This window comes from Sebastes fasciatus, chromosome 12 (genome assembly GCF_043250625.1).
Source record: "Sebastes fasciatus isolate fSebFas1 chromosome 12, fSebFas1.pri, whole genome shotgun sequence".
Classification (NCBI taxonomy): Eukaryota; Metazoa; Chordata; class Actinopteri; order Perciformes; family Sebastidae; genus Sebastes; species Sebastes fasciatus.
This window is the reverse complement of record NC_133806.1, coordinates 3,410,582-3,432,314: the sequence shown is the minus strand read 5'-3', so window position 1 is coordinate 3,432,314 and position 21,733 is coordinate 3,410,582. Positions and strand designations below refer to the sequence as shown.

The 21,733-nt window shown below is 35.7% G+C and overlaps 2 protein-coding genes across 4 annotated transcripts in view; both read left to right on the top strand.

The window, feature by feature from the left end:
* Positions 1–19,076, top strand: part of LOC141778348 (myelin-associated glycoprotein-like) — a 36,526-nt gene extending 17,450 nt beyond the window's left edge. Inside the window, exons 5-10 of one of the 3 annotated variants that reach the window (XM_074652555.1) lie at positions 13,554–13,907; positions 14,065–14,376; positions 14,604–14,918; positions 15,769–15,859; positions 17,330–17,432; positions 17,522–19,076. In XM_074652555.1, coding sequence (XP_074508656.1) covers positions 13,554–13,907; positions 14,065–14,376; positions 14,604–14,918; positions 15,769–15,859; positions 17,330–17,432; positions 17,522–17,905 — 1,559 coding nt within the window. In that variant the 3' untranslated portion in view covers positions 17,906–19,076. The remainder of the gene's footprint in view (positions 1–13,553; positions 13,908–14,064; positions 14,377–14,603; positions 14,919–15,768; positions 15,860–17,329; positions 17,433–17,521) is intronic. The other 2 variants (XM_074652554.1, XM_074652553.1) reach the window with 2 other exon arrangements.
* LOC141779816 (sialic acid-binding Ig-like lectin 14) overlaps positions 9,560–21,733 on the top strand; it is a 28,738-nt gene continuing 16,564 nt past the window's right edge. Inside the window, exons 1-3 of the mRNA XM_074654852.1 lie at positions 9,560–9,736; positions 10,092–10,177; positions 13,334–13,421. The gene's annotated coding sequence lies outside the window, so the exon portion shown is untranslated. The remainder of the gene's footprint in view (positions 9,737–10,091; positions 10,178–13,333; positions 13,422–21,733) is intronic.

Sequence of the window (21,733 nt, the reverse complement as noted above, 5' to 3'; positions counted from 1 at the left end):
GCGATATGAAGAAAGTTCAATATCATATTTTTACCAAATACCTCATACCGATATTGCGACGATATTGTAGGGTTGACTATTGGTGCTTTCACAAAATATTTACACGATGAGATTTTTGATAAACAACCATCAGTAATGTGGATATAATGACTAAATGGGTAAAGGCAAATAATAGAACAGCTAGAACAGACTGGTAAGTTCAAAACATTACATCACTTCACTGTAATGCAACCTTTAATACCATATTACAATATTAGGACATCTAAAATCTAAGATGATACCTAGTCTCATATCACAATATCGATACAATGTTGATATATTGCCCAGACCTAATTACAAATAACATGAAAACATTTACAACAACGTTTCAACCTACACTACTACTACTAAGACGACATAATGAGGAATCTAAAAGCTTCATGTACGTCCAAACGTACTTCACAAAAACATACCCAATATATTTATGCTTCTTGCTAACCTACATAATCTGCTGTTCTCTCGCACACAGATTCTTCGGGTCGAGTTTCGCTGCCAGTCTTCATCGGCACCGTTGTTGCTCTATCAGCAGCACTGATATGTGCTCTACTGTTTGCTATCAGGTAGGTAACAGCTAGGAATGAATGTTCAGACTACCACTACGCAGCAAGGTGGTTGTTGTTAATTTAAAGGTACAGTGTGTAGGTTTTGGCGGCATCTAGAGATGTGGTTGCAGATTGCAACCACAGCACCTCTCCGCTCACTCCTCCCTTTCCAAGACTGCGGTAACGTGAGCCGCCGAGTGCAAAAACCGTGGTAATGCCGTTTGCCTCGCTCAGAGGTCATCCTTATCCTGATAACACTACTGTAGAAACATGGCGGAGCAACAGAGCGTACTCTGTGAAGAGGACCTGCTCCCCATGTAGATATGACGAGCTCATTCTAAGCTAATGAAAACACAACCATTCTTAGTTTCAAGTGATTATACACTAATGAAAACATAGTTATGAATATTGTATTCTGCTAATAGATCCCCCAAAATGTTACTCACTGTTCCTTTAACTCTCATATAAATATGGACTCTATGTAGGGTTTTCTAGCTTTACCAGCTCTGTGAGTGGAATAACTCCTTTCCAAAACCAATGTTTAACACCGTCAATATGTTGTGAATACACAAAATAATTAATACATTTCATGAAAAATTACTTAAAGATAGGGTCGACGATGTTGGAAAGCTAGCATAGTTTGAAAGTAGCATCGCCTCAGGAGCTCCGTCTAACACACATGCACGAGCACCGCCGCATCGTAACTACTTCACAGACACAGAGCGGAGAGAGGACCTCAACTCAACAACGCTACCTCATGTCAAGTAACCGCGGCAGTGCTACTGCAGGGCTGAGTTCTCTCTTCCATTCTCCAGGAAACGTGCGGCGGCGACGCGCTTTGAGTTCAGGCTAGTGCACGCCAAGGGTAGAGTACGAGCAGGGAGGCAGGGAGGCATCTGATTGGTTCTTTCCAAGTGGACCGCGAGGCAGTGATTTTACAGGATTACAGCAGCTACAGGTGACGGCTCTTTTACGGTCCTTTTTCAGAGCTCATCAGTAATGGATCGCTGTCGGCGTGTAAAGACCATTTCAACCAATATAACAAATAGTGTAGACTGGAGAACATCGTCAACCCTGACTTTAAATAAAAAAAACAGGGTTGATTGTGTATATGAAAGGGTTTACACGCGTTGAACGACTCGCCTTTGCGACCCAGGTCGAGAGGTGGGTCGGACCAGGGTCGGACCAGGGTCGCTAAAAACGGGGGCGGGCCAAACCTATTCGGTTGCAAATGAGGGCGCACAGTCCGTGACACAACTGTTAGAAATTCATATTTGTATTGCATCACAGATAGGACACATCTTTTTTTAGTAGAAAAACAAACAATCAAACAATCTTAAATAAGTAAATCATAAGACCTCCCTTGCATGAATAAAGGATGAATAGAAAAATGGCAACATAGTGTGAGTCTGTTCCTCCTTACATGATAATTCCTGTATTTTTTAAATCGAGCTCTATTTTTCACTTCTCAACCATGATAGCGAGCTTGATAGCTTTTTCAATTCACTCGTGAAGATCAACTTATTGTGATCATTTTTTATCAGAATCGGTGATAAAATCCTATATCGTCCCATCCTAGTGCTATAAATTCACCTGATATGACCACCATCGTAGCACATTTTATAATCTAAACTATTCCTGAAGTGCTTATCAGAGTTTGTCTCGCTGATCACAACGAATACATGAGCAGGCTGACAGCCAAAGTTGAAATTAATTGAAATGAATATGTCCATAACTAAGTTGAATAGAGTGTCCTACTGTCCTATTTTGTAGGGCTCAGAGGACCGGCTGCCGTAATCCTATAAAGAGTCAGTGCACGGGTGGCACCAGCACAGCTGTGATGAGTCAAGGTCTGACAAGTGAAGAGCGAAATAAGGTACAGACTGTTTCCTAATTTGGGTATGAGACAGGGATAAAACAGAACATATGTTCCACTGATTGTTCTTTTTTTCATTATTTCAGGTATCTATCACGACAGAGAAGGATATCTATGTCAACACGAGTGTGATGAATAACTCAAATATGGCAAACACTCATCCAGGACATCAACAGGTTGCCGGTAAAAGCTCAGAGAAGAAGAATGAGGAAGGCAGTGATATAGTTTACTCCAGTGTGATTTGGAAGAGCAAGAGCAAGGAGAAGAAGGGAGAAGACTGTGTGGACATGCATCAGCCTGGTAGCTCCTATCTGGAGGAGGAGAGGCGCATGGGGGGAGGAACGTAGTGTAAATGTGAAAATGCCCAGGTTCATTTTAGAGACACAAATATTATGCACAAATAGATCTTGTTTTGTTTATTCTTTGCTGAAACGGTTTCAATTCTATGATAGTTTTTGTGGTAGCGGTGGTGTTTTATATCGTCAGTGTTTTGTCCCCATTACATGTACATATATGAAGGGCTCATATATGTAAAACAACACTGAGAACTAATCAGCACCTCTCCAACTGTCTCGCAAAATGTAATCTTTTCCACTCTCTGAAGGCGTCGGCGCCCTCGGCCGACTTTACAAGCTCAGTTTTAGAGTTACAGTGAAGGTATTGGTATCATATGGAATTAGAAACCCCAGCATGCTAGCATGAAGGCAAGAATGCTAAATAAGGCGAAAAATGTAGGCACAATTTTGCTGAGGAAAATGGCAAGGCGATTTTCAAAGGGGTGCCTTGACCTCTGACCTAAAGATATGTGGATGAAAATGGGTTCTATAGGAACCCACATGTCTCCCCTTTACAGACATGCCCACTTTATGATAATCACATGCAGTTTTGGGCAAAAATCAAACTGTTTTTTGCATGTAGTACAAATGTGTTATTTTCGCCTATTCTGAAATGGTGTATTTGAATATTTCTGCATACTGGGGTCCCTAAAACATCTTTGAATTACATAAATTGGGTCTCACTGTAAAGCTGAGACTCTTGTGGATCCAATGAGCCCAACTGTATTCATGTGTGATGATGTTAGTCCCCATAGTAGCCATTTCATTGTAGTGAGACCATTTTTTAAACGTGACCTCACTGTATAAAATGACCTGTGGTGACCTCTAGGATAATCACAGCCTCATGAAGCTCTACCGCCACAAACTAGAGACCTAGAGCATTCAGAGGATGGATAGCTTTCCTAGCTAGATTGACAATAAGGGGGTTTCTGAGCAGTTTACACAACAGAAGTGCTCACCGTCCAATCGCCGAAAAATGCAATTCTTGCAGAAATCTCCAAATGTCAAAAGTTTTTGAAACCAACGTTTTTTTCTATGGTGTTCCTCAAGGTCTTGGTGTCTTAATGTGGTATTTTGGAGGGATTATTGATCATTTTTATGAATTCTTGAGTGGTTAAAAAAAGATGGGGGTGGAAAAGGTCAAGGATCACAGGGTTTATTAATCAAATTTAATTATTCAATAAAGCATTAGTGTCTTCCCCCCTATGTATGACAATGACACTTAATGACAGTCCTATACTATCTATCAGTTTGTATGTTTCCATAAGATGTCCTCATGGATGTTCAGACATTATTACAGTGTCTTGTAACACCATGAGACTGAATTTCTGATTTGTAATTATTAAGTGATTTGATGAATGTTAAAATAAAAATGGCTCATTCAAAGACAACAAAGATTCTTATTTTCAGATTAATATACTAAAGAAAACATACTTTATTAATTAATATTAAAATGATTATAATAAAATACGAGTATATATATTATTTATATTATATATATTATAAAATATTAGATTAATATTATATTCCATTTCTGCCAATAAATCCCCCTAAATGTTACACACTGGTCCTTTAATACATCTTAGATATCCCCATGTCCAAGTTGCTTTAAATAATATATTTCATTTTAGGTACCCAGATACCAGGTACCCAATGCCTGTATGTATTAATTCTAATTATACTTTTGAGAATTGATGATCAATAAGGCTGCTTGTGTTTGAGTCTATTAACCTTGTTGTGATTTTTGTCTATTATATATTAGCCCCAAATGTGAATTTCTAGGATGATCATCAAACAACTTCACTGAAAGAGTTCCTGCATTTCTTACACTGAGACAACAGTACATTTTCACATTTTTAATAATGTTTTATTTTTAAGTTTAAGGTTGTGTTGTTGGCACAACTGACAGCCTTAACCATCATGAAATAACTGCAGTTCCTCTCCTTTGTGCCACACAGCAGCAAAACGCGTTTTTAAATTCCAGTTGAAGTTATTTTTTATTTCCTTTTTCATTTTGTATTTTTTTCCTATTTTCTATTTTTCATTTTCATTTTTTATTTATTTTTCATATTTGTTTTTATTTTTATTTATTTTGTTTTTTTCATATTTTTTTTATTTTTACATTTTTAATAATGTTTTATTTTGAATTATTTTCTTATTTTTTTCATATTTTCTTTTTATTTTAACATTTTTAATAATGTTTTATTTTGAATTTATTTGAATTTTTTTTTTTTGATATTAATTTTTTTTTTAACATTTTTAATGTTTTATTTTGATTTTTTTTTAATTCTTGTTTTTTTCATATTTATTTTTTTTAATTATTTTTACATTTTTAGTAATGTTTTATTTTGAATTTTTTTTATTCTTTTTTATTTTTACATTTTTAATAATGTTTTAATTTTAATATTTTTTTTTCACTTTTTTTTTTTTTTTTTACATTTTTAATAATGTTTTATTTTGAATTTTTTGAATTTTTTTTTTTTTTCATATTTATTTATTTTTTTGAATTTTTGAATTTTAACATTTTTATTTATGTTTTCATATTTACTTTTTATTTTATAATTTTTAAGTTTAATGTTGTGTTGTTGGCACAACTGACAGCCGTAACCATCATGAAATAACTGCAGTTCCTTTCTTTTGTGCCACACAGTAGCAAAACGTTTTGTTAAATTCCAGTTGAAGTTATTTTTTATTTCATTTTTTATTTTTTTTTCTATTTTCTCTTTTTATTTTACATTTTAAATTTATTTTCATATTCATTTTTTTTTTATTTTTACATTTTTAATAATGTTTTATTTTCAATTTTTTTTTATTTCAACATTTTTAATTATGTTTCATTTTCAATTTTTTTTATTTTAATTTTTTATTCATATTTACTTTTTATTTTAACATTGTTTATGTTTTATTTTCAATTTTTTTTAATTCTTGTTTTTAATTTTTTTTCATATTCATTTTTACATTTTTAGTAATGTTTTATTTAGAATTTTTTTTATTCCTTTTTATTTTTCATATTTATTTTTTATTTTTTATTTTTACATTTTTAATAATGTTTTAATTTTAATTTTTTTTTTTCACTTGACAGCCGTAACCATCATGAAATAACTGCAGTTCCTTTCTTTTGTGCCACACAGTAGCAAAATGTTTTTTTAAATTCCAGTTGAAGTTATTTTTATTTTTATTTTTTTTTTTTATTTTCTTAACACGCTGCCATCTAGTGTTTGTTAATGGTTATTTCTTCCTTTATCAGCATTGTTGGAAATGACCTCACAGAGGTGGGGAAAAGGAGGGAGCAAATACAACCACGCCTCTGGATGGACTTCAGGCCTACCTGGACTGGATAAAGACGACCTACGCTGAGTGGGTCCAGGTAGACGCAGTGAGGGATGCAGATGATTGCAGTCTGTGCTGAGGGGGCTCCAGATGGCAGATGTCAGAATTTCCTCAGTCGTCCGCAGATCTGATTAGAGAAAAATCCCCAGAAATTATGCAGCATTTTTGTGTGTGGCATTTGTTATCATTGCAACCCCCACCTATAGAAACAATCTGCCATCGTCAAAATGAAATATATTCATTGTAATAACTGCAAGGTTGAAGTCTCAATTCTTGTATAAATATAGATAATGGTATTTAATGGTAACTAAAACCAACCAGACAAATTTAATTTAATAAATGTTCCTTTCATGTTGCTATGAATTAATCCAGCAAGTACTGTTGCCTAATTTATTTGATCCAATAAAAGGCAAAATTCAAATCTAACTGAATTTTTAGTTAGATTTAATTAAGATAATCTGTTGAACATAAACTGTAGGTACAAATCTTTCAAATAAAATAAACTACCTATTAAAAGATGTTTTTGATGAAAATATAATAATAAAATAAAAACCCTATTTGTTATTGTCAATTCCTGGTCAGTGGACATCTTAGCAATTATTTATCATCAGGTACATGAAAATAAATGTAATGCATAATTTTTGTCTCATATGTATGAAAAAGAACAAACCATGGACTCAACAAGGATTCCTTTTTAAGTCAAGAAATAGGGCTATGCAATAGGACGATATTATATCATCAAAACGATATAAAAATGGCTATCTTGTATATTTATTTATTTATTTCTGTATAATTTCACTAAAAACTGCTAAAAACAGTAGAAGGCAGAGCTATGATCACATTATCCCGTTTGAGCTGCAATAGGTGGTGTTCACACATGTTTTACTAGATTTAATAAAGGGACTATTTGTAACTTTCAGAAATGCTTGTTAACAGCGACACCTGTGGCCGTTAAGTCAACGAAAGTCAGCGTCGGGCTCGCGCTTGCGCTCTAAATAGACATGAACGAGCATCACTCAGTGCAGTGAGGCGACACACGTCAGCTAAAACCACAATATCACTCTATATTTCAGCTGCTTGGCGGTAATGTTAGCTGATCAGACGAAGGTCTCTCCATGAATCAATGCTGATCCTAGTGTCGGCTTTGAGGCTGAAGCAGGAAGAGAAACGTTATCGCCTCCGACTGCAGCCGGAGAGAGACACCGGCACCCGGTCGGAGACGGTAACGCTTCTCTTCCTGCTTCAGCCCCGCTGCAGGAAAAGAAACGTTACCGTCGCCGACCGGGTGCCGGTGATAACGATTCTCGCCGCAGAGCCCCGTCACTTCACAAGACACGGGAAACCTCTGTTGGTCTGGAGGAGCTGCAGCAGTTATTTCTGCACAAATGTCCACTGAACATTCACTAGATATTCTCAGAGCTAAACTAACTCTTCGGCAGAGTGTAGTGAGCGCTCATGCACATCTAGAGGTGGAGCGAGAACGCGCGCGGTGTGAGTGAAGGCAGGCAGGCAGAGGAGCAGAGACTTCAGCCATACGCGAGCGCGCATGTGTCCCGACCCGGTACATTTATACGCTTAAAAAGTTACAAACAGTCCCTTTAATACAATCGCTCTAGGAGAGAGGATTAGCGTGTCTTTACCATGGAAAACGATTCAGTAACACGACGCACCGAAAGTTACGGATATAATTCACGCAAGGCATCATGGGGGCTAGGAATAAGGTGGATTGTATGTCGAAGAATTTACCATAAAACAAATATATATATTTTTCAACAGTGATTTGTAACAGTTTTGTAAAGCAGACAGTAGCGTCAGACCAAAATCTCTTCTGTGTCAACAACACAGCCAGCGACTGCTTCAACAATCACCACTGAACTGAGTGAAGAATTAAAAATGATGTTTGCTTAGCTATAGTTGGGTAATCACTGTTTGAGGGAGAGGTCTAGCGGATGATTCATTGGATGGTGTGTTGTGACGGTGTATTCATTCATTTGCTTACATATTTTGTGACTAATAATTTTTTTTTTTTGCATACCTCTACACCAGCTTCCCTGAGGGTCCAGACCAGCCCCACAGTGTTCATATTTTGATTCATCTATTTATTTATTGTAATTCATTAATGCATCACCACCTAGCTTTGGCCTGCATAAGACTCATTTACATTATTGGTACTATTTAATCAAAGACATTTGTATTCATTGTAAATAAAATCTTTATTTTCTGGTATAGCAGAGTCTGATACCAGTTTCCTGTGGGTTTCGTGTGTCTGTTTCTTGGTGTTTCTCTGTCACATCCGTTTGATATGCATAATTTATCTTATCTGTAATTAAGGAAGTATAGATAAATATCATATGCTATTTCCTGTCTGTGAAACAGCAGAAAACCCCCACCTTCATTCTTTGAGGTTTTATTTTCAATTACGTGTGTTCAGGAGCCAGAATGGATCATATGCCCTTTGCTTTCTTTACTGATAAAAATGTACATTGTTTAAGTATGCAAATCAGTTTTTTTGAAAAGGCAGGTACAGTAAGAAAGGGATGAATGAATTACGGTTGGGAATGGAGGGGTAATGGACGGTAATGGAGGGGTTTGGACGATCAAGGGATGGAATGAAATGTGGTCAAGCACAAAGCAATGATGAATGGAGGACAAATATGTCGAGAGGTGTGGTGGCGAGGAACCCAGGGAGTAAGACGCAGGGTGAGGGCACGTCTTGATGAGGCCTCATTGTCCACCGAAAGTGCCTCATACGCCGAGGTGAGAATAACCTCTTCTGATGTCCTCAAGATGTCCAAGAAGTCATCAAGATGACTGTAGATGTAGCTGTAGCCTCTTAAAGGCAGGGTTGACGATGTTCTCCAGTATTCACTATCTGTTATATCGGTTGAAATGGTCTCTACACCCCAACAGTGATCCATTACTGATGAGCTCTGAAAAAGGACCGTAAAAGAGCCGTCATCTGTAGCTGCTGTAATCCTGTAAAAACCTCTACCAATCACTGCCTCGCGGTCCGCTTGGAAAGAACCAATCAGATGCCTCCCTGCTCGTTCTCTACCCCTGGCGTGCACCAGCCTGAACTCAAAGCGTGTCGCCGCTGCAAGTTTCCTGCAGAATGGAAGAGAAAACTCAGCCCTGCAGTAGCACTGCCGCAGTTACTTGTCATGAGGTAGCGTTGTTGAGGTGACGTCCTCTCTCCGCTCTGTGTCTGTGAAGTAGTTACTAGTGATGTTCAGGCTCAGAGAGCCGGCTCTTTTAAGTGTTAAGTGTGAAGAGCGACAAACACCGCAAAGGGAGGACGTCGGGGTGTACGCGTGGGTTAAATAACACTGGACATTTGCCCAGGAGACTGGTGTTCATACCCCGTGTGAAACCAGAAGTCAACGTTAATTTGTCACGAAACGTCTGCACTTTAATAACACCACTTCCATAATTATTGTAACCCAAAACCAGGATTTTTTCCTATACCTAACCTAAGTAGTTTTACTTTTTTTTTACTTTTTACCTGACAAAGTTGTTTCCTGTGAAGACAGAAGATTATTCTGAAAAGACTGTATGCATAAACGAGGGCAAAGTGACACAAGTTGCTGGACATACTTCGGAAAACGCAACTTTATGTAAGATATCACACAAACTGTTGTGGATACGTTGCATGCTTTCATTCAGTGTTGCCGGTCCTGAATTGAATTTGATTGAGGATAAATGTACTATTTCTATTATTATATTATTATTATACATAGCAATTTAATATTTACACTGTGGCCTTGTATTTCTATTGTTTTATGATTCTGTTGTTTGATTTATAATTATTACGTGAAAGTTGATTGAGTGTATGTCATCACCATGTTTTTATAGTAACCGTGTTAATCAGGACAGATGTGGGACTGTCTGAAATCATTTCTTATAAAAAAGCACACTTCGTGGTCACACGCATGTGCTCTTTAGTGACTTCCTCATTTTCAAGTCTTGCAGGCTGTTTTAAAAAGCAGCACAACTTCTAAGGAGCTTCACTTCTCTACACGTCTTCCATCTCTCTGCTCGAAAGACCTGAAGAAAATGTAAGTCATCACAACTTCTTATTACACATATAAATCATCAAAACTGACTTTAAATATAATATAAAATACTAAGACCTAGTGGTGTGCTTGGATGAACCATTACATATGATTTTGTACAATAAAAAGAAATAAAGTCTGGGAAAATTCAGAAACGGATTCAGAATCGTAGAAGATAAGAATCGAGATTCTTAAATGAATTGATTTTTTCCCCCACCCCTACTAAAAACGTAACCATAAAGTCACGAATAGTTTAGATCAAAGAACTATTTCAAAGGTAGAAAGAAAAACACTTTGTGAAAGGTGGCAAAATTCCTGTTTAAAACTCTTAAGCTGTCATTCGATTGTGGTTTTGAACATTGTTATTGTTGAATATATTAGTTGCATAAAACAATAGTTCTGTAAATATATAGAAAATAAATAAAAGACTGTATGTTTGATGGAAGATTAGGATAAAGAAGTAATTCAGACAAGAGATAGTTCTTCTGGTAAAACTTTGGACATACTGTATAATACTGTTAAAACTCAGCTTGGTGAGGTGTTACTTCAGGTCATATTAAAAACACTAAAAAGTGAGTACTTACTCCTTTATACCTCTTTTATCAAGAAAGAAGAATCTATGAGTAAGTAGTGTGTGTGTATATATATATATATATATATATATATATATATATATATATATATATATGTATAGTAGGGTTGCCACTTGATTAAAATAATGAATCGCGATTAATTTCAAATAAATGACACATTTTTTTATCCATCCATCCATCTGCATCTACATTTTTTTATCTGTTCAAAATGTACCTTAAAGGGAGATTTTTCAAGAATACTCTTATCAACATGGGAGTGGGGGAATATGTTTTCTTTATGCAAATATATGTTTATATTTATTATTGGAAAGAACATACTCAAATCATAACATGGCAAACTGCAGCCCAACAGGCAACAATAGTGTCAGTGTGCTGACTTGACTATGACCCTAATATAAAGGTATTAAACGAAAGGAAAAAAAAAAAAAATTAAAGAAACATGTCAGTAAATTAATTTACATAATAGTCAAAAGTATCTCTAATGAAATTTGGTTTGAGTCATTTAATAAGTGATGTTAAACATACTAGATAGAAGGAAGTGGGCGTTTTAACACCTCCAAGAGTCAGACCAGATATTTCAACACACTCTCTCACACACACACAAATTAAAAATTTGTGAAATTTGTCAAATATGGTTTTCAAAATTGTGTCTTTTGTAGTTAGGCTGTCGTATTCTCTCACTCTCTTTGTGCTCCGGGTCCATTTATAGTGCCTGTATTTAGTGTGAGCGAGTGTCACATACAGACGTGGACAAAATTGTTGGTACCGGTGCAGTGATTACCTCTAAAGGTTGTGCAACAAAATATTAAGTTAAGGGTCCCATCATTTTTGTCCAGGCCAGTTTCATTAGTTTGTTTTTTAAAATGATTCTGTTGAACCACAATTCAAAAGCAATGACTGATTTTCATTAGTTCATTTTCAGTAAATTTTTATTTATTATTACTTTTGTCAGTTTCAAGTTATTTCAGTGACCATTGTGGGTTTTTCTTTCTTTAACGGAAGGGTACCAACAATTTTGTCCACGTCTGTACCTACTTTAAGCCTTCCACTTCCTGAAACAAATTGAAGAAATGGGTGACACCACAAACTTAGGTAATAATTTAAGAAGGTTACATGATGGAAAAGTTGCAGACACTGGCAGTCAATAAAGAGAAGTAACATTAGTATTAACACTTCTACCCTGGCCCTTAACTCCTGAGCCATAAATGGTCATATTTACAAGAGGTGGACGAGCGGCAAAAGCGCAGAGAAAAAGCTAGATTAGAAAGATACCCATGTCCGTGGACAAAACCTAAACCAGTATTACCCTTCTGTTGAATATCTCCATCACCAAAGTTTCTTAAAGGTCTGGAAAATTTGCAAGTAATACACCCCCCCTTTCCCCTTATGAATAATAAATAGATGTCCTCATGAGATGCTGACACACCTAAAAGAATTTAATCCTGTACAGGCGTCTTTGGAATCTTTTCCACATTGATTAAAATCGAAAAAGAAATATAGGCTCAGCAGAACATTTCTCCATCTGCAACCTCTGCAAATATTGCATTCAATAGTGACCTCCAACATAAACCTGACTATAAAAAGTTAATTAGGGATGAAATGCACTAAACATGTGAATTGCAAAACAGACCTCTTGAGAACGTAAGTCATTACAACTTCCATAAGAAACATAAGATTAAAATGGCAAGATTTCTTTCATTGAGTTAAAGGTTGGTTCACCGGGCTTTAAATCAACCATCATATATTTGCACATTTTGAAACAAAAGCAAAGGAAGTTCACAAATGGTCATTGAGAATTGTGCAAAGTTTCTATTTTGAAATTTAAAACTTTTAGGAAGGCAGTCGATTCTGTTTTTTGACATTAATGACACTGCTCCAGATTAATGAGCTAACTAAAAATAATTAAATATAAAAGAGCAAAGAGTACATCAACCTTTTGTTACCGTTTCTGTTAGCACTTCCTGTTTTTCCTTTGTATCATTATCATGTTCTGCATAACCATGTTATGAAAGGTGTGATAAACATCAGTTAATGTTTCTTCCCTATTTTATAGAGAACAACTATTTTTTATCTCTACAGTACAGTGGGATCAGACAGAAACATCCTACCAGTATTGAGCTTTGAATAAATATTACCATGATCAAACTTTTATATAAAAGACGTACGTCAAATCTGCAAGAAATGTTGAAAAAATGACTTATTAATTTAATTGTTCAATTTCGGTTTTAAAAGTAATAATTTTCAAAGTAGTAATCTATTACTCATTTTTCTTAGTGTGGTAAATAAGTGCACTGCATCATCCTGCCTTGAAGAGCTGCTAACACATTATATAAAACCTATACATTTTAAATTGTATGGAATTTAGGTGAACATTTTAGTGTCTTAAATGTTGCTTTTCCACCCTGATGAAGATTAAAAAAATATATAGGTTCAACAAAATGTCGATCTGAATACTTAAAAAAAACACATTTGACATTGACCTTCAAATAAACCCTGCTATATAAATCACATTACTTTATGGATGAACCGACTCAAACATATGAATTGTTCCTTCTATAATCTCCAGACTGTTTTAAACTTGATCTTCCGTCTCTCCTGACGATCAAACATGTCTGGGGCGCTGAACTCCCTTCTGATTGCCTGTCTGCTGCAAGGTGAGTTGGGGTTAATTTATATATAGATCAATAACTATAAAGATAACAAAAAACAAGATATTTAGTAAGGCATGTGAGCAATGAAATGGCCTCACTACTGTAAACTATCTAGATTTGTTTCTTGTGTTTCAGGTGCCCTGTGTGGAGAGTTTGAGACATTACTGCCGCAAACTATGGAGGTTCTTAGTGGATCCTGTGTGACCATCCCCTGCTCCTTTGACGTAACAGCCCAACATGAATCGAACTTAGATAGCACATGTAAAGCACTATGGAGAAATGATAAAAATACTGTTGTGTTTGACAGCAGTGATCCACAACAAAGTACAATAAAAGGAGAACTGACAGGAGACTTGACAAGAAAAGACTGCACCACAACCCTGAACAACATGCAACCTGATTACAGTGATAACTATTACTTCAGAGTAGAATGCAACAATGATCTGAAATATAATTTTGCTCAACAAAAAATCTCTATTTCAGTCAAAGGTAGGTTTTAAAGTCTGTTTACTTGCTTTCAGTCATTCATTTCCATTGTTGAACTGCTGTGACCTTGTTTTGCATTCATTGCATTTGACAAATAGCATAAAAATGGAGAGGAATGACTGTTTATTTAGTGACTGGTTCATATGTACCTTCCCACCAGCTGATCCTCCCAGACCGACTCTGACTCCGTCCACACTGAAGGTGAAGGAGGGAACCTCAGTGAGTTTGATGTGCTCTGCTCCAGCTCCCTGTCTGTCTCATCCTCCAAATCTGACATTGACCTCCGGCCTGGGTGACAGTCAGGAGACACTGCAGGAGAATCAGGACAAAACTAAAGTCAAGACCTCTGTTGTGATCTTCACTGCTTCTCACCACCATCATGGAAAGACAATCTCCTGTACTGCCGTCTACAACAAACAAGATGGCAGCACTGAGTCAGCTGTTAGCCCCAATTTAACAGCTGATGTTTCATGTGAGTTCATTCGTCATTTGTAAAATATTGACACTTCCGTTTTTTCAGGAAATAACAAAGTAAAAGCCATGAAACCAAATTTCAACACATGAAATGGATGACAATTTGATTACAGTCTCATTTTCACCTCCACTCCCATTAAAAGTTAACTATTTTCTTATATTAACTTATAACCTTCCTTGACTCAACTTGACTTAACTCTTACATTTCCTGTCCATTCTTTACAGTTGCTCCACAGATCCTGCCCTCATCTGACTGCACCAAAGCTGCAGCCCAGCTCAACTGTTCCTGCAGGACCGTGGGAAATCCCTCTCCCTCTTTACAGTGGTATTTGTATGGGTTACCTGTCAATCGCTCTGACAGGTTTGCAATCAGCAATGAGTCTCTGAATGACACAGGTCTGAAGAGCATCATCACTGTGAATCAACCACAGGAGAGGGATCTTTCCACCTTGATCTGCAGCAGCTCCAACTCTCTGGGATCTACCAGTCAACGGTTTTATATCTACAGCCTTGAGCCTCAAACATCTGTGGAAAGTCAAGGTCTGTCCTTTGTGCTAAATACAGGTTTTATTGATTAGTCGGAAACTATCAGGATTTCTTGAAATTCTTTTGATGAACTTGATCTTGAACCCAGAGCCGTATTCTCTATATCTACACAGTATATATCATATCTCTATTTAGTGTTTTTGTTCTTAAATGTTTAGACTGACTGCCTTGTAAGTTCCCACTGTAACAGTTCTGCATCCTGTAGGGGAGATGCATGTAATGGATATGTTAGTTAGTCAAACTCTTGGTTTCAGCTTCCATCATTAACATCTATCATGTCTGGGATGGATTTGTCAAGCTTTGATACAACAAAACATTTAATACAAATAAGGCTGAGCGATATGAAGAAAGTTCAATATCATATTTTTACCAAATACCTCATACCGATATTGCGACGATATTGTAGGGTTGACTATCGGTGCTTTCACAAAATATTTACACGATGAGATTTTTGATAAACAACCATCAGTAATGTGGATATAATGACTAAATGGGTAAAGGCAAATAATAGAACAGCTAGAACAGACTGGTAAGTTCAAAACATTACATCACTTCACTGTAATGCAACCTTTAATACCATATTACAATATTAGGATATCTAAAATCTATGATGATACCGAGTCTCATATCACAATATCGATACAATGTTGATATATTGCCCAGACCTAATTACAAATAACATGAAAACATTTACAACAACGTTTCAACCTACAGTACTACTACTAAGACGACATAATGAGGAATCTAAAAGCTTCATGTACGTCCAAACGTACTTCACAAAAACATACCCAATATATTTATGCTTCTTGCTAACCTACATAATCTGCTGTTCTCTCGCACACAGATTCTTCAGGTCGAGTTTCGCTGCCAGTCTTCATCGGCACCGTTGTTGCTCTATCAGCAGCACTGATATGTGCTCTACTGTTTGCTATCAGGTAGGTAACAGCTAGGAATGAATGTTCAGACTACCACTACGCAGCAAGGTGGTTGTTGTTAATTTAAAGGTACAGTGTGTAGGTTTTGGCGGCATCTAGAGATGTGGTTGCAGATTGCAACCACAGCACCTCTCCGCTCACTCCTCCCTTTCCAAGACTGCGGTAACGTGAGCCGCCGAGTGCAAAAACCGTGGTAATGCCGTTTGCCTCGCTCAGAGGTCATCCTTATCCTGATAACACTACTGTAGAAACATGGCGGAGCAACAGAGCGTACTCTGTGAAGAGGACCTGCTCCCCATGTAGATATGACGAGCTCATTCTAAGCTAATGAAAACACAACCATTCTTAGTTTCAAGTGATTATACACTAATGAAAACATAGTTATGAATATTGTATAATATTCTGCTAATAGATCCCCCAAAATGTTACTCACTGTTCCTTTAACTCTTATATGTTTTTCTAGCTTTACCAGCTCTGTGAGTGGAATAACTCCTTTCCAAAACCAATGTTTAACACCGTCAATATGTTATGAATACACAAAATAATTAATACGTTTCATGAAAAATAACTTAAAGATAGGGTCGACGATGTTGGAAAGCTAGCATAGTTTGAAAGTAGCATCGTTTCAGGAGCTCCGTCTAACACACATGCACGAGCATCGTAACTACTTCACAGACTCAGAGCGGAGAGAGGACCTCAACTCAACAACGCTACCTCATGACAAGTAACCGCGGCAGTGCTACTGCAGGGCAGAGTTTTCTCTTCCATTCTCCAGGAAACGTGCGGCGGCGACGCACTTTGAGTTCAGGCTGGTGCACGCCAAGGGTAGAGAACGAGCAGGGAGGCATCTGATTGGTTCTTTTCAAGCGGACTGCGAGGCAGTGATTGGTAGACGTTTTTACAGGATTACAGCAGCTACAGATGACGACTCTTTTCTGGTCCTTTTTCAGAGCTCATCAGTAATGGATCGCTGTCGGCGTGTAAAGACCATTTCAACCAATATATAAAAAAGTGGAGACTGGAGAACATCGTCAACCCTGCCTTTAAATTAAAAACCAGGGTTGATTGTGTATATGAAAGAGTTAAAACGACAACATAGTGTGAGTCTGTTCCTCCTTACATGATAATTCCTGTATTTTTTAAATCGAGCTCTATTTTTCACTTCTCAACCATGATAGCGAGCTTGACAGCTTTTTCAATTCACTCGTGAAGATCAACTTATTGTGATCATTTTTTATCAGAATCGGTGATAAAATCCTATATCGTCCCATCCTAGTGCTATAAATTCACCTGATATGACCACCATCGTAGCACATTTTATAATCTAAACTATTCCTGAAGTGCTTATCAGAGTTTGTCTCGCTGATCACAACGAATACATGAGCAGGCTGACAGCCAAAGTTGAAATGAATTGAAATGAATATGTCCATAACTAAGTTGAATAGAGTGTCCTACTGTCCTATTTTGTAGGGCTCAGAGGACCGGCTGCCGTAATCCTATAAAGAGTCAGTGCACGGGTGACACCAGCACAGCTGTGATGAGTCAAGGTCTGACAAGTGAAGAGCGAAATAAGGTACAGACTGTTTCCTATTTTGGGTATGAGACAGGGATAATCTAACAGAACATCTGTTCCACTGACTGTTCTTTTTTTTATTATTTCAGGTATCTATCACAACAGAGGAGGATATCTATGTCAACACGAGTGTGATGAATAACTCAAATATGGCAAACACTCATCCAGGACATCAACAGGTTGCCGGTAAAAGCTCAGAGAAGAAGAATGAGGAAGGCAGTGATATAGTTTACTCCAGTGTGATTTGGAAGAGCAAGAGCAAGAAGAAGAAGGGAGAAGACTGTGTGGACATGCATCAGCCTGGTAGCTCCTATCTGGAGGAGGAGAGGCGCATGGGGGGAGGAACGTACAGTAATTATGCACTGGAGTTGGCAAGTCTATATGACAAAGTGGGGCCTAAAAATGTGGAGAAGGAAGTGGAAAGTGAATACGCCCAGGTTCAATTTAGAGACAAAAATATTATGCACAAATAGATCTTGTTTTGTTTATTCTTTGCTGAAACGGTTTCAATTCTATGATAGTTTTTGTGGTAGCGGTGGTGTTTTTTACATGTACATATATGTAGGCCTCATATATGTAAAACAACACTGAGAACTAATCAGCACCTCTCCAACTGTCTCACAAAAATGACAAATGTAATCTTTTCCACTCTCTGAAGGCGTCGGCGCCCTCGGCCGACTTTACAGGCTCAGTTTTAGAGTTACAGTGAAGGTATTGGTATCATATGGAATTAGAAACCCCAGCATGCTAGCATGAAGGGAAGAATGCTAAATAACGCGAAAAGACGTAGGCAAAATTTTGCTGAGGAAAATGGCAAGGCGATTTTCAAAGGGGTGCCTTGACCTCTGACCTAAAGATATGTGGATGAAAATGGGTTCTATAGGAACCCACATGTCTCCCCTTTACAGACATGCCCACTTTATGATAATCACATGCAGTTTTGGGCAAAAATCAAACTGTTTTTTGCATGTTGTACAAATGTGTTATTTTCGCCTATTCTAAAATGGTGTATTTGAATATTTCTGCATACTGGGGTCCCTAAAACGTCTTTGAATTACATACATTTGGTCTCACTGTAAAGCTGAGACTCTCATGGATCCAATGAGCCCAACTGTATTCATGTGTGATGATGTTAGTCCCCATAGTAGCCATTTCATTGTAGTGAGACCATTTTTTAAACTTGACCTCTCTGTATAAAATGACCTGTGGTGACCTCTAGGATAATCACAGCCTCATGAAACTTTACCGCCACAAACTAGAGACCTAGAGCATTCAGAGGATGGATGGCTTTCCTAGCTAGATTGACAATAAGGGGGTTTCTGAGCAGTTTCCAGAACAGAAGTGCTCACCGTCCAATTGCCGAAAAATGCAATTCTTGCAGAAATCTCCAAATGTCAAAAGTTTTTGAAACCAACGTTTTTTTCTATGGTGTTCCTCAAGGTCTTGGTGTCTTAATGTGGTATTTTGGAGGGATTATTGATCATTTTTATAAATTCTTGAGTGGTTAAAAAAAGATTGGGGTGGAAAAGGTCAAGGATCACAGGGTTTATTAATCAAATTTAATTATTCAATAAAGCATTAGTGTCTTCCCCCCCTATATATGACAATGACACTTAATGACAGTCCTATACTATCTATCAGTTTGTATGTTTCCATAAGATGTCCTCATGGATGTTCAGACATTATTACAGTGTCTTGTAACACCATGAGACTGAATTTCTGATTTGTAATTATTAAGTGATTTGATGAATGTGCTTCTTCTACCGCTATTTTTACTGCAGCATATCTGCATCATTTACTATTATTGGCTATTATTTTTATCATCAGTGTTATCATCAACTATGGTGGCCGACGTGAACATGTGAATGGCTCTATCTAGAGCCAGTGGTTGTAAGAGTAGCGCAGCAGAGTCAGCGCTTAAAGTGTGTGTGTACGTGGGAAGTGAGTGGTGAAGCAAGAGAGAGAGAGAGAGCGGCGGGGAATGTATGTGAAAGAACAAGTGAGCTAGCGGAGCGGAAGACAGAGTTAGTATAAGCTTTGAGAATATCATGTGAATGTACAGTGGAAGTTTGTGCAGAAATAAATGCTGCAGCTCCTCCAGACCAACCGAGGTTTCCTGTGTCTTGTTTCCCAACGCTGAGTGGAGTGACGGTGGTTAACTCCGGAGCGAGTAACGTAATCGATTGGCTGCCGGCTCCATGAAGAGGAGCCGCTCCGTATGTAGATAAAAACGGCTCATTCAAAGCCAACAAAGATTCTTATTTTCAGATTAATATACTAAAGAAAACATACTTTATTAATTAATATTCAAATTATTATAATAAAATATGAGTATATATAATATTTATATTATTTTTCATTTTGTATTTTTTTCTATTTTCTATTTTCTATTTTTCATTTTAATTTTTTATTTATTTTTCATATTTATTTTTATTTGTATTTGTATTTTTTTTCATATTCATTTTTAATTTTAAATTTTTTCATATATTTTTTGTTATTTTATTTTGTTATTTTAACATTTTTAATTATGTTTTTTTTTTCATATTTACTTTTTATTTTAACATTTTTTATAATGTTTTATTTTTAATTTTTAAGCTTAATGTTGTGTTGTTGGCACAACTGACAGCCGTAACCATCATGAAATAACTGCAGTTCCTCTCTTTTGTGCCACACAGTAGCAAAACGCGTTTTTAAATTCCAGTTGAAGTTATTTTTTATTTCATTTTTTTTTTTTTCTATTTTCTCTTTTTTTTTTTTTTTATTTTTCATATTTTTTTTTTCATATTCTTTTTTTTTTATTTTGAATTTTTTTATTTTGAATTTTTTTATTTAACATTTTTTATTATGTTTCATTTTGAATTTTTAAGTTTAATGTTGTGTTGTTGGCACAACTGACAGCCGTAACCATCATAACTGTAGTTCCTCTCTTTTGTGCCACACAGCAGCAAAAAACACGTTTTTAAATTCAAGTTGAAGTTATTTTTTATTTTATTTTTTTTTTTTTTCATATTCATTTTTTTTATTTTTTTTACATTTTTAATAATGTTTTATTTAGAATTTTATTTTTTTTCATATTTTTTTTTAACATTTTTATTAATGTTCCATTTTTATTTATTTTTATTTTTCATATTTATTTTTATTTTGAATTTGTTTTATTTTAACATTTTTAATTATGTTTCATTTTGAATTTTTTGTATTTTTTTTTCTATACATATTTACTTTTTATTTTAACATTTTAAGTTTAATGTTGTGTTGTTTGCACAACTGACAGCCGTAACCATCATGAAATAACTGCAGTTCCTCTCTTTTGTGCCACACAGCAGCAAAAAACGCGTTTTTAAATTCAAGTTGAAGTTATTTTTTATTTTATTTTTTTTTTTTTTCATATTCATTTTTTTATTTTTTTTACATTTTTAATAATGTTTTATTTAGAATTTTATTTTTTTTCATATTTTTTTTTAACATTTTTATTAATGTTCCATTTTTATTTATTTTTATTTTTCATATTTATTTTTATTTTGAATTTGTTTTATTTTAACATTTTTAATTATGTTTCATTTTGAATTTTTTGTATTTTTTTTTCTATACATATTTACTTTTTATTTTAACATTTTAAGTTTAATGTTGTGTTGTTTGCACAACTGACAGCCGTAACCATCATGAAATAACTGCAGTTCCTCTCTTTTGTGCCACACGGCAGCAAAAAACGCGTTTTTAAATTCCAGTTGAAGTTATTTTTTTTTTTCATATTTACTTTTTATTTTAAAATTTTTTATAATGTTTTATTTTTAATTTTAAAGTTTAATGTTGTGTTGTTGGCACAACTGACAGCCGTAACCATCATGAAATAACTGCAGTTCCTCTCTTTTGTGCCACACGGCAGCAAAAAACGCGTTTTTAAATTCAAGTTGAAGTTATTTTTTATTTCATTTTTTTTTTTTTCATATTTTCTCTTTTAATTTATTTTTTTTAAATTTATTTTTCATATTTTTTTTTTTATTTTTCATATTTACTTTTTATTTTTAACTTTTTATTTTAACATTTTCACATTTTTAATAATGTTTTATTTTTAAGTTTAATGTTGTGTTGTTGGCACAACTGACATGCATAACCATCATGAAATAACTGCAGTTTCTCTCTTTTGTGCCAGAGAGCAGCAAAACGCATTTTTAAATTCCAGTTGAAGTTATTTTTTATTTCTTTGAGGGGTTACTGCCACCGCAGAGAGTGGAACAGAAAACATTGTCATCTGCCTTAGAAAAAAACACGTCTCAGAAGATACTCACTGACATTACAGGAAA